The sequence below is a fragment of the Lissotriton vulgaris genome, chromosome 2_1 (assembly GCF_964263255.1).
Source record: "Lissotriton vulgaris chromosome 2_1, aLisVul1.2, whole genome shotgun sequence".
NCBI lineage: Eukaryota > Metazoa > Chordata > Amphibia > Caudata > Salamandridae > Lissotriton > Lissotriton vulgaris.
Genome location: NC_141687.1, coordinates 1,176,928,333 through 1,176,944,234, shown reverse-complemented (window position 1 = coordinate 1,176,944,234; position 15,902 = coordinate 1,176,928,333). Strand labels below are relative to the sequence as shown.

The window sequence follows — 15,902 nt, the reverse complement described above, 5'->3', positions numbered from 1 at the left end:
CGGACCGTGTGCTTGCACAGGTCCAGTCAGGTGTACCCAGCATCTCTGATTGAGTCCGGAAATCCACCTCCTTCCAAGCATTGTGCTCCAGGTCATTCCCCAACAGACAATCGACTGGCATGGCAGGGCTCACCGCAACTCGAAGAAGACCTGCGACCCCTCCCCACTCAAAGGGAACTTCAGCCACAGGGTAGTGACCTATTCTGCCGTCAGCCATTGCGGCGGGGTGGAGTACATTTGGGATCACCTGCTCTGGGGACACCAGCTGACTCCTTACCATAGTCATACTGGCACCTGTGTCCCTCAGAGCTTCCCCTCTCCGGCCATTGATGGTGACCCACTGCCCATACTTGGTGGTATTTGGGGGCACCTGGATCTTAGGAACCATCTCGCTGTCTCCCAGGGACACTAAGGTTATTCCCGCCCACTCACCTCCCTTATCTAGAGGCAACTCCTCCCGAGCACTACACTAGCCAAGCACGGGGTTTTTCCTCCAGTGGGAGGGGGTGGTCTCTTTGGGCACTTGGCATCACCTTTATAGTGCCCAACCACACCGCATTCGTAACAGCGGAAACCCTTGGCTGCTGACTATGGTCAGGATGGGGTTTTTTTTTTTGTGGATTTACCTTAGGAGTGAAACCTGATCCCCTTCCTTGGAAACTGTTTTGGGGGCCTTTTGAGAACTCCCTCTTTTTGTCTCCCCCCTCTTTCTTCTGGGGAGCGCCCTGACCAGTCCTTTGGTAATCCCCTCCAGTCCCCTTTGAGGACACCCGGGTACTAGCCCAGATGTCTGCCCCCTCCGCAAGCTTCCTAGGGTTAGTCAGCTTGCTGTCCACCAGGTGTTGACGCAGCTCCGGAAAACATTTCTCGAGTAGGTGCTCCTTTAATAACAGTTTGTATAACCCCTCGTAATTAGTCACCTCACTGCCTTGCACCCAACCCTCTAGGGCCTTCTTAGCGTAGTCTAGAAAATCTAAAAGTCAGGAACCCACAGTAATGGGTCCAGAGACCTAGTTTGTGTGTATGGTTACTGCGTAATTCTGTCAGTATCTGCCATAAAGAGAAAGAAAAATTTCTTTCTAGAGTCCCCTCACTCACCGGGGTTTCCCCACGGTGACATGCTTCATCATTGGGGCCATCCCAGTTCTCTACGAAAAGGGGCGTGCTGCGACTAGCGGACTATGCAGGAGCACTGTATTTGTGAAAGGCTATGTGTGGTGTAGAGTGTTGTGGTGGTGGAGTGGTTGTGTGATTAAAAATACCGTGCTAGTGGGCCTCAACAATTTATTCTGCTCCTAGTTTGGTATATTAAAATGGGGTAACACTGTTATCTTACCTTGAATTGGGCTAGATCAGTGTTTTGTGGTCGACATGTTTCAAGCTCCCCAAGCTTTTCATCAGGACCATACAGGGTCCAGCCCTGTATATACCACTCCTATATTTAAATAAATAGGATTGATTTGATATTTTTTTCTTTGTGCTGTTAATTTAAAACATGGGTTTTTATACATACGATTTGTATCTTAATGGCGTATCTGTAAAAGAGAATGACACTTGATTAGTGGCAAACATCCCCCCTAAAGAGCAAGGGGATCACACATGCAGCTCACATTGTCTAGGGCGTGAGTGTGCCTTATGCACCTTACTGGCACATTCACGCCCTAGACAATGTGAGCTGCATGTGTGATCCCCTTGCTCTTTAGGGGGGATGTTTGCCTCTAATCAAGTGTCATTCTCTTTTACAGATACGCCATTAAGATACAAATCGTATGTATAAAAACCCATGTTTTAAATTAACAGCGCAAAGAAAAAAATATCAAATCAATCCTATTTATTTAAATATAGGAGTGGTATATACAGGGCTGGACCCTGTATGGTCCTGATGAAAAGCTTGGGGAGCTTGAAACATGTCGACCACAAAACACTGATCTAGCCCAATTCAAGGTTAGATAACAGTGTTACCCCATTTTAATATACCAAACTAGGAGCAGAATACATTGTTGAGGCCCACTAGCACGATATTTTTAATCACACAACCACTCCACCACCACAACACTCTACACCACACATAGCCTTTCACAAATACAGTGCTCCTGCATAGTCCGCTAGTCGCAGCACGCCCCTTTTCGTAGAGAACTGGGATGGCCCCAATAATGAAGCATGTCACCGTGGGGAAACCCCGGTGAGTGAGGGGACTCTAGAAAGAAATTTTTCTTTCTCTTTATGGCAGATACTGACAGAATTACGCAGTAACCATACATACAAACTAGGTCTCTGGACCCATTACTGTGGGTTCCTGACTTTTTGATATAGACTGGAGGCTGACCTAGCTTTGTTTATCCTCCTTCTCCCCCCATTTCTTTTTGTCTAGAAAATCTACCCAGTTTTGTGTACCCAGTTTGTGGCTGTTTTGAAATTTCTGCCTGTATTTTTCAGGGGTCAGCCCAAGCTTTCTAATCAAAGCAACCTTCATGGTGGGGTAATTGGTCTGTTCCTCCGGCTCCAGAGCTAAGAGAGCATCCCTCCCCACTGGAGGCATATACTTGTACAGGCCACCCCCCCAATGACTCTCTGAAATCCCATGGGCTCTTAATGAGACCTCATAGGCAGCCAACCATTTGGCAATGTCGTCTCCCACACTAAAACTGGCGACTACATCCTTGGGCAAGAAGGGTCTGGGTTCCCTGGTTTCCTCCTTAAGTACGCTGCCACCAATAGGATTACTGGAGGTCCCTACCTGTAGGGCTTTGAGGTCTAACTCCTTTAAGCTAAGCTCATGAGTGAGCCTCTTCTCCTCCCTATCCATTTCCAACCTAGCTAACTCCCATTTTAATTGTCTTTCCTCCCTCCTGTCAGCTAACTCCGCTGCAGTCAGGCTCCTTCCAGATACACTACTGCCCACCCTCGAAGGTGTCCTAGGACCGGGTAACCGATTCCCCCCTTCGGTTTGGTACAGCATTTCTGCTTCTATGACAGTGTCACAATCCTCCTCTTCCTCCTCCTTTTTCCCATCTGGGTGAGCTGCCACCCATGCTCTCAAGCTGGTTTGAAGTTTCACCTTCTTCGCACCACTCTTTAAGAACACCCCCTTTTCCTGGCAAAATTCCCTAAGTTGGGCCACTGTGTAGGTCTCCAACTCATCCAACTCAAACTCCATTTTACCAGGTGGGACCTCAGACAGCTATTTTGGAGTAATTCAAGAAAGAGGCGTCAAATAAGACTACTTCCACCCACCACCAGAAAGGAATTTGGAAAAACAAAAACTTCCAATTAGGGAGACCACTAGGAAAAAACTCCAGGTGTAGGGTACGTGGTGCACACTAAGCCACTGTCAAGTGGACGCAAGCACAAGCCCTGATCCCACCGCTGCCACCAATATGTTGGGCCCGGGGTTACCAGTCCACCTAGGGTAGCTTGGCACAAGTGGGAAGGCCTAACTCCAAGGCTATTGTGTTGTGCTCTCGTCACACTCAACTCAGTAATTCAGCGTGCTTCCACTCTAAAAATGACACCACACCTTTTTTTTCTAGAAAGTATTAAATCTTTATCTCCTGGTTTTTCCTCTAATTAGACATTTCAACACATTTTATCAATCAAGTTTCTTGGCAAGTTAATTTCTTTCCAGCATTAATCATAAATGAGAATTAGACCAATTTTGTTTCACTTGGTTCTGAGCATTATCAAACAAGATTCATTATTCAGATTATTATGCTGTATGTGATAGTCTATAACCAAGCAAGGGATTATTATATAGGCTAAACATTAGGCATTTGGTTGTTTCTCTCCCACTCACACATAAATAACTCATCAATAGTCCCAAGGACGTAAATCACATATAATCCCCAACAAGTCTTTTTTATATAGCCAACTAAACACTTAGCATATGTGCAGGTTCCAGGAGTTGGCACAACGTTTCACCCTCTTATTTAATAAAGTTTCAAAGGTAAAAACAAATTACTTCGGTAACACATTTTCTTGTATCATTCTGGGAAGTTGATTTAGACAAGCTCACTCCGGGAGAGAGTCAGCAGCATTTGCAGTTCCTAATGAGGGCTGAGAAGCACACTCTAATTGGCCAATGTTAGCATTACAATCTGGTAGGGAAATAGACAGTTAACAGTGAACATTATCCAGATTTCTGAGGTAATAGGGCCAGTTTAATCGCATGTTCAAGCCCTTGTCAAGTCACCACGGGATTGGCAAAATTCTATTTAGTTGAGTTCACTGGCTGGCTCTCGCATTTAATTCCCTCCCAGAGTGGTTTTAACTTCCTATGCTTCTGATCGACAATTTTAACGAGGCCCACCAGCCGTGTGAGGAAAATCACTCTCGTTAGCCCGCTATCTGAGGTCACCTCCCATTTCTCCTCACCTCGGTTCGCAGCGAGTACGTTTCTCTACTGAGGCTTGTTGCGGATGATAACAGGCCGCTGTCTGCCCACGGGGGCGTAGGGGGGCCCACTGCCACAATCTCTTCTCACTTGGAATCCCCTCAGACCCTCACAGGCGGGGACGGACTACCGGCATTGCTTAGTGAAGGCTGCGGGCGGGGCACGGACATGGGAGAATGACGTGCTGGGCTGAGGCCTCTGTCGCTAGGCAACCCCTCCCAGCGTCTCTCCTTCCCCCGTCAGTTTCCTCACAGCGCGTCGAGGCTTTCCCTCCCCGCCTGAGCCACCGCGCTGAACAGATTACCTTACCGGCTCTCGCTTCAAGCACGGGGGGGGGGGTGGGTGCTGACATCCACCTCAAGGCCTTGTACACATTAGAGGTCCCGGGGCCGCAACAATGATTTGACTGGTGTCCTTCCTCAACACTGGGGAAACCACGGCCGACAGCAATCTCTAACAATTAGGAGGGCCCTGGCTCACGGAGATTACGGGGGCAACCCTGTCAGGCTAACGCTCCAGGCCGGAGCAGCAGGGCCCTCAGGGAGGAGGTTATTTCGCTCAGGCTTCACCTCCAGCAATCAGTGGTAGCACTCACCACCTTACAGGAATGTTCGGCTTTCCTTGGCATCTGTCCTTGAAAGATCCCTGGGGTCAATAGGGCACCTCCACTCCTGTGGTGACGCGGAGGATCAGCAGGTCCTGGAGCCGGTTCCTAGCAGGGCCAGATCAGCAGGTTGTGGCAACATCCGCTGTAAAGGGCAGCAACCCCAAGAGGCGGTCAACCCTTACAGTGCGCTAGCCTCCACACTCAGCAGCCTGGACTCCAGCCAGCTCCTAGATGACCACCCACTTTTCTTGTTCTAAAATGGCCGCCCTGATCTCCCTCTATTTTTAGCTTGGGCCCAAGGGACCAGAGAGGACCAGAAGGTTCCAGAACCTCTCATGTCACCTTATGGCCCAAGGCTCTGAGGTAATTTCTGACGGCCACCATTTTAGGACAGTACTAATCCTCCATTTCAGGGATGCACCTGCGCCTCACCATTAATAGATGATGAGGCGCCCAGAGACCTAGGTTCAACACGAGGAAAAAAAATTGTGGAAACACAAGAAAAATACTAGAGGCAAAAAGGGGATAAAAAAAAATAATTAGGAGGAACCACCCAAAGAGCTGACAGGTCTAACAGAGCCCACTCAGCCGCACTAGTTTACTGAGCATGCCGCCAAAGTACCACAGTGGGTGAGGGTCTCTTGAAAAAGAAAACCTTAAGGGATTCCAAGTTGGATTGCGTTTCTATTGGTGTGCAACAATGCTAAAATGGGGTAGGGCCAAGGGAATTGCATTGTGGAGGGAAGAGGCGAGAGGAGCCTCTGCAGGGTGTCGATTGCTTGGTGATGGGAAAATATATTACAAGAGCTGCAAGAAATATAAGATGTCGCCACAGATGAGTAATGGTTATTAGAACATGACGTTCCCCGATCCTCACCTGGTGACCTTTGCAGAGTCTGGTGAATCAGATTGGCACTATTCCTTTGTTCTGTCTGACGGGTTGGCGGGCTGCTGTTCTTACCTGTCGAGAGTATGGGAACGTTTTAGAGCCGAGGGATTCTGTACGTTGGAGTCTGATTAAGTTACATGCTAGATGCTGTGGGATGCACTCCATGGATGGAATGCAAGCTAAGATGTATTCGGACATTTAAATGTACACACTGTTATGGTGATTGGTTTAGTTTGCTTGACAGTAATTATAATTCATACTGAACCGTGTACTACTGTCACAGTTCGGTCCTTCGGGTCCATCGGGCGCCCAGTACGAATGCTCTTAGTCAGATATGTTGCATAATGTGCTTATTACAACCTAAAATTCAATTAAATGGTTTTAAAAAGGTTTGATTAGTTTCTTTGAGGTAACCCACTCCCCTTAGTTTTTTTGTAGTAGCTTTTTGTGTAGTAGATTTACCTATTCCCCTTCGATTCATTTGGAAGTTGTGGAGCTATCCTCCATACTTCTATCTCCACCCCCCTCGCCATGTGTTTTTTGTGCTGCAGTATTGAGGCCCTGCGTCACCGACCACACAGAGCTCGCAAACTAGGACTAAATGTTTCAGAAGATTCAAAGAGAGATACAAGACTCTTACAGCCTGATTCATGAAATCCGAAATCTGCGATTTTCAAATTGCGATTTATAGCGAATCGCAATTTAGAAATCGCAGATCGGCATTCATCAAAATTACCGAGAAAATAATGCGATTCGCACGCGGCCGCAAAAAGCGTTAGCGATTTACTGAAATCGCAGAATAATCGCTATTTCCGTCAACATCCGTGTAGGAATTGCGATATCGCTAATTGCGAGATCGCAAAAGGCGAGATCGCAAAATCGCAAGATCGGAAAAACGGGAAGCATTTCGAGCACAGTGATGACATCACAACCAGGAAGCAGCCAGTTCCCACCCCCATTCAGAACAGTGAGGCTGATCTCGAGGCTGCAACTTACTGAGCTCCTACCAGGACACTAGCAAACTTGCAAATCTACAACTATTCTCACTGCAGCAATGGCAGAGGAGGCTGTACCAGGGCCCAGCAACACCGGGCGCAAGAGGAAGATTAAATTCTCCGAACAGGAGTTGGAGCACCTCATTGATGGGGTGGTTGACAACCACCCAAAACTTTTTCGGAGAGAATCCAGGAGGGTGCCTGAGCCGGAGAAACAGCGAATCTGGCTTGGGATAGCGGCCCAAGTCAACTCTGTGGGCGTGGCACACAGGTCGCTGGAGGAGCTCAAGAAGAGGTGGTACGACCTCCGAGGCCGTGCCAAGGAGAGGGTGGCAGAGAGGCTGGGCGAGACCCTGGCCACTGGATGGGGAGAACCCACAGTCCCTCCCAACACCCCCATGGAGGACCGCGTTGAGGATACTTTAGAGCCAGAGGCGTGCATTGGGGTCATCAGATTGGACTCATCCCGCCCCACCCAAGAGAGCCAAGGTAAGTGGCATGCGACTGCGACCCTGTCCCCTATCAATGGCCATGACCCTATAGCCTCCCATAATTTTCCAAAGTCATGCCATCCATGCACATTAGGTAATGCCCTAAAGCATTGTGGGACATGTAGTCTGCCCACAATGTACAAGTACCCCAATGCAGCCAGACATGTCCCAATGTACGCAATGCCACAGCCAGTCAGGGAATGTCATCCAGCATGCATGTAGCAACTGCACGTGTGACAGATACATGCAACTAATGAACGTCCACTTCCCCTCACAGGTGGCGCTGACAACAGCAGCGACAGTGACTGGCTGCTCATCGACGAGCAACCAGAGGATGCCGAGGAGGTGCCAACAGCGACACATCCTGCACCAACAGGCGCACCACCTACCCCCGCAGCCAGGTTCACAGCATCTGCGCCACCACCATCAGGCGCAGCACCTACCCCCGCAGCCATGGTCACAGCATCTGCGCCACCACCATCAGGCGCAGCACCTACCCCCGCAGCCAGGGTCACAGCATCTGCGCCACCACCATCAGGCGCAGCACCTCTGACTACCTCAACTTCACCACCAGCTGGACCCTCTACATCTGGTCCAGCGACTGCGGTCACAGTGCGCACACCCACTGTGGGCAGCCAGCAGAGCAGGCAAGGCAGGGCTCGCCAGCACAACAATGCACGCAGCGGCAGGAGGGGGATGGATGTGCGCGTGCCAGGCTTGAGCATTGAGCGTCGGATGCTACGCATACACCAACTGCAGGCACGACGCCAAGGGGCGATACAAATGCAGCTCCATAACATTGGCCGCAATGTGGCAAATGTGGCAGACAGAATGGACCGCATGACGGCAGCTATGAAGGCCAACACTGCTACGCTCATATCGCAGCGCAACACCGCCCGCCACCGACAGCTACTGACGCGGCTGTCCACATACACCAGCTCTAACTATGTTATAGGGAATGCGACCTCCCAGCTCTCGCGGCGGTCCCTGGCGCAGCAGCAGCAGTTGATCCAATGCTGTGAGGACGTCGCCCGAGTGTTGGAGCATGTCACCACTGCCGTACTGGCACCCCATCTCACTGGGCCAGGCAATGTCGGGGGGGACGATACCAGCGAGGGCACCTCCAGTGTGAGCAGCCTGTCTGCCTCACAGGTTGCCGTGTTACGCCGGAGCACCAGGCCCACTGCAGGGTCACGTGCCGTGGCAGAGGAGGAGCCGGAGAGGCGCTTGGGTGCTGCGGCCAGAGGCGCACTTGAGTTTCATTTACTTTTGCAGGGACATCCTGACACTACAAGCCTGTCCTGTGTTTTGTTCGCAGCAGTATGGGGCAATACTGCTTGCATAGAAAGGATAGAAACTTAACACTATTATTGTGAATTCAACAATAATATTTATTCTTGCATCATACATCGGCCTCCTGTCATTATTTCCATTTGCATGCAATTGTGAATTGTTGGGTGAGGGGAGTGGGTGCACTAGAAACTGTTCATTGTGATGTGGTTGCGGCGTCTTTGGCCTTCAGCTGGGTTCTCCCCGCGTGCATGACGCACATGTGCAGGTGGCCGGTCGTCCCCTTCCGACTCACTGCCAGAGATGTCTACAGGTATCCGGCGCTTGGTAGCAATGTTGTGTAGTATTGCACACACAGCCACAATGCGGCAGCACACATCAGAACTGTAGTACATGGCCCCACCTGTCTTGTGCAGTATGCGGAATCTGCTCTTCAGTAGCCCAAAAGTCCTCTCAATGCAATTCCTTGTGCGTATGTGTGCTACATTGTAACGCCGTTGCTGTGGTGTAGCAGGGTTGAGGTATGGGGTGAGGAGGTATTCACGGAGGGCGTAGCCACTGTCACCTGAATGAGAGGAGCAGAGGGTGAGTGCCTGTGCAGCGCAGCTACTTCATCGCAGTGTGACATTGTGGGCAAAGTGTACTTACCAAGTAGGTGTCCTTCCCCAAAGTCTCCCCTGGCCAGTCGTGTGTGGAGGCCGCTGTGCCGGAATATGAATGAGTCATGTGTACTCCCCGGGTACTGTGCCACTATGTCCGTGATGTATGTCTTAGCATTGCAGACCATCTGGATGTTGAGGGAGTGGTAGGACTTGCGATTGCGGTACATGTACTCCGTTGCAGCTGGTGGGCAGATGTGGATGTGGGTACAGCCAATGCATCCTATCACATGTGGGAAATGGGCAACATTGTAGAATTGAAGCTTGGTCTCATCCAAATCCTGTTGGCTGGTGGGAAATTTGATGTGGTGGTGTAGCTGGGTCAGCATTGCGTCAAGGAAACTCCCTAGGCAGCGGGACATGGTGGGCTGGGATATCCCCCCAGCAGCAGCAACTATCCCCTGGAAGCTCCCGGAGGCCAGGAGGTCTAGGCTACACAATACCTGGACATGTGTTGGCACAGCATTGGTCCGCCTTGTTGGGTGCTGCATCAGGGGATCAAGGTCCTGAATTAGCTTGATGATCATTGCCCCATTGAGGCGGTACTTTGCGTATATTTGCTCTCTGGTTTGGCCCAGCAGGGTGACCCGCTGGCGGAATATCCTGTCCTGGTTTCTGCGTCTCCTCCGTGCTGCTCGCTGTAGCCTTCGCCGCCTGACCACCATGTACAGTCCTGGCATTCTGACACTCTTTATGCTGATGCTGCTTCTCCTTAAGTGTGTTTGGTCAGGCCTGCACCAGTTACTGATTGGCCAATGGTTTTTCGATTTTTTTTTTACAATGGCTTTGATGGTTGCCACCTGCTTTGGGTTGTCCTTAAATTGCGCCTCGCAAACAGCGATTTAGTTTTTTTTCGCTAATTGCGATTTTTCATGAATTGCGATTGTATTGCGAAATCGCTATTTTTTTCGCAGATTCCGTGATTTCTCGCAATTTCCGATTCGCTAATGGTCTACTGCCGGGATTCTGCGAATCTTTTAGCGATTTCACAATTCTGTGTTTGCGATTTCGCTAAATTCGTAGTAAATACCGATTTGGGAAATTGCGCCTGCGATTGCATTTTCGCAGCTATTGCGACTGCAATTTTGCTTTATGAATCAGGCTGTATGTTACTTTTATATTGGTTGTTCTTAAAACCTTATAGGACTGACCCCTGAATAAAATATCAGTACTTCGTCTACTCAGTTGTGCTGGTGACAGGCACAAGAACTACTGCACATTTGAAACACGTTCAATGACTGGTTGGTAATATTAATGAAATTCAAGCCATCGTCTCCAGTTTGTCTTTATTTGTTTTTTGTAATACTTTAGTTACAGGCACCGAAGAGCACTCATCTGACTTTGTCCTATTTCCTTCCCTCGCTCACTCTCTGACTGTAACTAACTTGAGTCTCAGAATGTGGAGAGGCCAGAATACTTGTTAGGAAAATCAACACCAGAAGCCTGAGAGGGTATTTAGAAGCTGCTAGCTGGTCCATTGTCACAGCAATTTCCCCTATTATGGCCTCGTCTGCCGTGAAAGAACACGTTTGTTAATTTTTCTTCCACATTTTTAGTATCCTCAGGAAAATTAAGGTTGGGTGAAGGAGAGCAAAAAGCGCCAGAGGGGTATTCTAGTCCACTGCTGGTTTCTCGCATAACCTTACACAGAAACACCCTAAAGTGCCTCACCATTCACTCCAGTTTCTCACTAAATGATACTCTAGTCTTTGTCCAAGGTAGAGACACCAGCGAAGCTGAAGTTGTCCTCCTGAGTGTCAGGTTAGCTTTTCATCTCTACCTTATTAGAATGAGTGATATGAAAGTTTATAATCGTGTATTTGTTTTAGCATTTGAAGAAGTTCCCTAGACATCTAAATGCCCACCTCATGTAATGCTAGGTGAAAATGTATTTTTATCCGGTAGGGCTATTACAAAGGTCTAAGGTATGGCTATTGGTGCCTCTCCACCTTCCTTTTGTAATTATTGCTCTGTAGATGCCTGTGCATGCCTGGGTTTAAGATGGTCACGCTGTCTTTGATATCATACACTCGAAGCTAAGCTTGGGTATATAATGTTTCAACCTAGGAGAGAATTTTTCCTTGATTATCGTAGTTTGGGAGTGGTATATGTTTAGAACTAAGAGAATGGAAACATCGCCTTTAATGTCAGTCTACTTTTGCTTTTGATTTTTTCCCATTATCAACATTTTCCCATTATCAACATTTTCCCACTTTCAATCCTCAGCATGTGGTAGACTGTCCTTGCAGGATCTGCTGACATGAAATAGAAACACAAATAAATGGGAGTAATGCTTTTTTTAAATTAAAGTATTTGAAGGAAACAATTTTCAGTCCTCAAAATAGCTGAAGTCATTTGTACTTGTCTGTATATGAATATGGCATTTATGGTCATGACAATGAGATGTCTGCCAAGAGAGAACAAATAGCACCACTAACATGTTTTCACTTCCTTTCCAGGTTCGTGAAATGGTGACTCCTCGGGTGCAAGACGTAATGGAAGCTAAGGTCACAGAGGAAGAAACACATAAATATGGGCCTTCCAACCATGTACCAGCTTGCATCGTAGATTCCAACACAATCATCCAATCCTCTAGCTCAATCCATGCCGCTCCTCAAACTTCTGCTGAAAAGCCCAGAGAGAGTTTTCGTGCTCCACCTCTGTGCATGCGTTCTGAATCCTTCCCATCACACTCCACCACTTATGCCTTTACCCCTCCAGTGCCACCTGTAAGGTCAATGGAGAGTCGAATCGCTGCTGCTGTCCATGCTGGGCATGCCGAAGCAATCAATGCATCCAATTACCATTCCTTCTTGTCTTCTTCCATGCTACCATCATCTGTGGAAGATGCTTTGCCACCACCAGCACCAAAACATTCCTATCATCAGCCTTCCTACCTTACTCATTGCAGATCTGAGAGCATGCCAAATCCTAGTCTACCAGAGAGTTTTGTGCACTCCAAGCCAACATCCTCACACCAGTATAGAACTGAGAGCATCCCAATACATTATACTTATCACAGTAGCAAATTTGACCCTTACCAGATATATGGCTCACGATCTGAAACCTCAGCCACTAATGCCACCCGGTATAATACTTATCTGAGCCAAGGAAAAAGCACTGGAATTGCTAGTTTCAAACCCCGTGGCCGAGCGGACTACAAGTCATCCGTCAACCCTGCACTGCCAAGTACAGGATACATTGAGGAAGACCCACCATACCCAACTATTCGGAGAGTGCAGTCATTACATGCTCCTCCTCCACCACCTCCTATCCGCTCAGTTCCAATTTCTCGAACAGAGGTACCACCAGATGATGAGCATGCGTATTGTCCAAGGTCTACTTATCAATTCAAGCCACAGCAGCCTTTCATGTCTCAGTCAGACTACCATGTGACACAGCTTCAGCCATACTTTGAGAACGGACGTGTGCACTACAGGTACAGTCCTTACTCCAGTTCAGCCTCCTCCACTTACTACTCCTCTGATGGCACTTTCTATGACCTAGACCCATATAGCACTGTGAGGCTCAGGCAGATGAACCCTTATCACAATCGAGACTTTGCCTCATATACTTCTAGACTTCCAACGAAGAACCCCTATCGTACCATGGGTCTTCTGCCATATCCTCGTGGAAGCATAATAGGGCAGCTGACAGGAAAAGAGCACAGCTTCATCAGTCGTGATATGCCCCCTGCTCCTGAGCCCAAACACATGTTCATGTCGTGGGACTTAGAGGACATGGAGAAATATCGAATGCAATCAATTCGAAGAGAGAGTCGTGCTCGCCAGAAAGTAAAGGGCCCTGTGATGTCCCAGTATGACAATGTAGCCCCAGGTCCACTGGATGAGCTGAGCGGACTGGACATTGTTCATCACCGCAGCAGGTCAGACCCAGGCAAGATGGGTCTTCTGACAGTAGTGGAAGGCAAAGACAATCGCTATCCTCCCAAAGCTGCTACACCTGATGGAGATGAGCATTTCTACTCCTCTCTTCCAGATACAAGTGCTGATCGAGCGTACTATCACGGAAATTATGGCAATGGCCAATCAGAGAAACCTTTGCTTCCCCAAAAACAGAGCGGAACATGGAGTCGAAAATCACATGACGCAGTCTGCAGTCCACATGAGCACAGGTCATATGCTCACCAGGAACTAAGCCACCGGCAACCGCCAGAGATGAAAAATGGTCCATCTTATGCAATGGCAGCACAGTGTTTGCAGGATCCCCCAGATTCAACTATGTACCATCATCTCAGTGGGAAATACAGCACATCCAACCAGGATACATTGAGGCAAAGCCACAAGGAGGTTAGGCTATTGGAGGAAAGACCAGATGTGGAATGGTCACGATCAAGAATGACATCTAGCACAGGCAAGCGCACGTCAAGGGACTGCTATCGAGAAGAAGATCCACGTGTACCTCCTCCAAAACCAGAGAGAAGTCATAGCCTTCGGGCGCATCCACCAGATCCTCCTGAGAGGGACTCTGGGTCATTTTACCACTACCAAACTCTCCAAGGCAAGCGCCAAAGCACCATGACCACAGTATCCCAGTACGACAATTTAGAGAATTACCATGCTGTGCCTCCTCCCCAACGCAGTGGTCCAGGCTTTTCTCACGGGCATGGCCGGACCTACGCCACTGCCCTGGGCCAGGGCGGCTTCTTGGCAGCTGAACTGGCCCTGCAGAGGGCCGAAACGGAAATCCATGCAGAGTGAGGTTATGGGGTCAGAGACAGATTGATGCAGCCTCTGCTGGACAGCGGCCTGTTTTATTTTTTCAAGAGACTCAAAGACTAAAAAAGAAAAACATTTTTAACAAAAAGACATGTCAAACTGGAACAGTTTTTATGGAGTCGATGTATAGTTTATTTCCTTTTGTGTATGTAACTGTAAAGAGGTTTGAATGTTTTTTGTGAAGGTGACCCAAACACAGCAAGATGAAATAAATAAAAGTGCACAGGAGGGGAGCGGTAACTCAGAAATTCCAGATAGCACCATTCCTACACGCAGTCAGAAATTCTAAACTGGTGGCGCTATTCTGTAAGGTAAAAGTAGGGGGTCATGGCATTTTACTTTTGTAAGTAAAAATAGATGGAATAGTGTCACAAAATTCATCGGTTATGGACGCTTTTAGATCCTAATGTCCTCCTGCTAATTGCATTACGAATCACGTGTGCATGCAGAGACCATAGTCTTACCAAAGGCGGGGATCAAGCTGACCATTCTTTCTGTAATTCAAGAGGTAGTCTTCGAGGCAATCTGGGACGGAGAGGTGAGCAGCAGTTTTCAGGTCAACATTCCCCCCAGCGAGTAACTGAACCCCTAATTCTCTAGCATGAAGGATACAGTTATACCTTATCCGCTTCTTGTGTTCCCTCACTCAGTGGTCAGCTGTAGAATTCGTGGTTACCCGTTAAGTGTAATATCTTACCACTGCTAGGTATCATCTGAAGGGAAAGATTAGCCTGCAGGCAGGTTGTAGTGTTTACAGCAGCAAAACAATTATTGATAGGAGATAAATAGTCGTCATAGTATTTCTTCTTGAGAACTGAAGGATTCACAGATGTAATATGCATTTGAGAAGTGGGAGCTGGTGTGGTAGCTGTTCATCCCTAAAAGCAACCGTGTTGTTTTTTTTGCATTCCTCGCCGTTTTGTGACATTAAGGTGGGGGAAGGTTACTGCATGGCTGGCGCTGATACTGTTTAATCACTATTGGAGTGTTCTCACGTATTCCAGTGACTGCCTGCCACCCAGTGAGGTACCGTCCCAGCCCTAGCTGTCCTGCAACTCAAGAAAGCCATTGAGCTGTGGTGCCACTTTGGTGCCTGCAAATGTGCTCCAATCTGGGACTAAAGTGCATAGCGGATAGTTTGGGATCGTATGTTCGCATGCTTCTATAGAAGGAAACCAAGTTCACAAAGAATATTACTCTGACATCCACAATATTCTTTTCCAGATTGTGCATATGTGCCTTCACAACTGCCTTTAACTGTCGCCTTGTTCATCAAAAACGGATTAGGCTGAATGACCCCAAATGCATCTTGCTAAAGGCAACAAGTGTTCATCACTCTAGTGTGCATTTTCGCAAAAGTCTATTGCAAATAGAGAATGTTGTTGTGCATTCATGGGAACATACTTAACTCGTCAGTCATTCGACTTTGGGCACATGTCTTTTCAACAATATTTCATTGGGGTAAATGGTTCTGAATATATTCATGGTTCAGTACTAACCATAACATGTCAGAGGCAGTGCATGTTACGTGTACACCGTGTGGCACAGTAGAGGCGGTGTTGGAATGAACGACGAGCAGGTCTGAGTAGCACTCGGCCCCTGTTAGCTTACACTGCGAGCTCAGGACGAGGCATCATGCTTAAAGGTCACATCTCCTTGCCCAGCAGCCAGTTACACACAGTAAAATCGAAGCAGTCCCATCCCGTTAACAAAATGCCTGTGAATTGTGTGGGTGTCCAGGGATGAGAGCTTTTCAGGCACAGCAGGGCATCAGCTTTCTTAATGCTGGAGCTCTTCTTGTTCCCCATGTGAAAAGCACGTCAGAGCCTCCCCTCCCCTCCC

At 48.2% G+C, this 15,902-nt stretch overlaps 1 protein-coding gene across 3 annotated transcripts in view; it reads left to right on the top strand.

Moving 5' to 3' along the window:
• Positions 1–14,133, top strand: part of ARHGAP32 (Rho GTPase activating protein 32) — a 1,359,293-nt gene extending 1,345,160 nt beyond the window's left edge. For all 3 annotated transcript variants that reach the window (XM_086956893.1, XM_086956892.1, XM_086956894.1), the window contains one exon: positions 11,781–14,133. In XM_086956893.1, coding sequence (XP_086813019.1) covers positions 11,781–14,042 — 2,262 coding nt within the window. In that variant the 3' untranslated portion in view covers positions 14,043–14,133. The remainder of the gene's footprint in view (positions 1–11,780) is intronic.
• Positions 14,134–15,902: the final 1,769 nt, after the last annotated feature.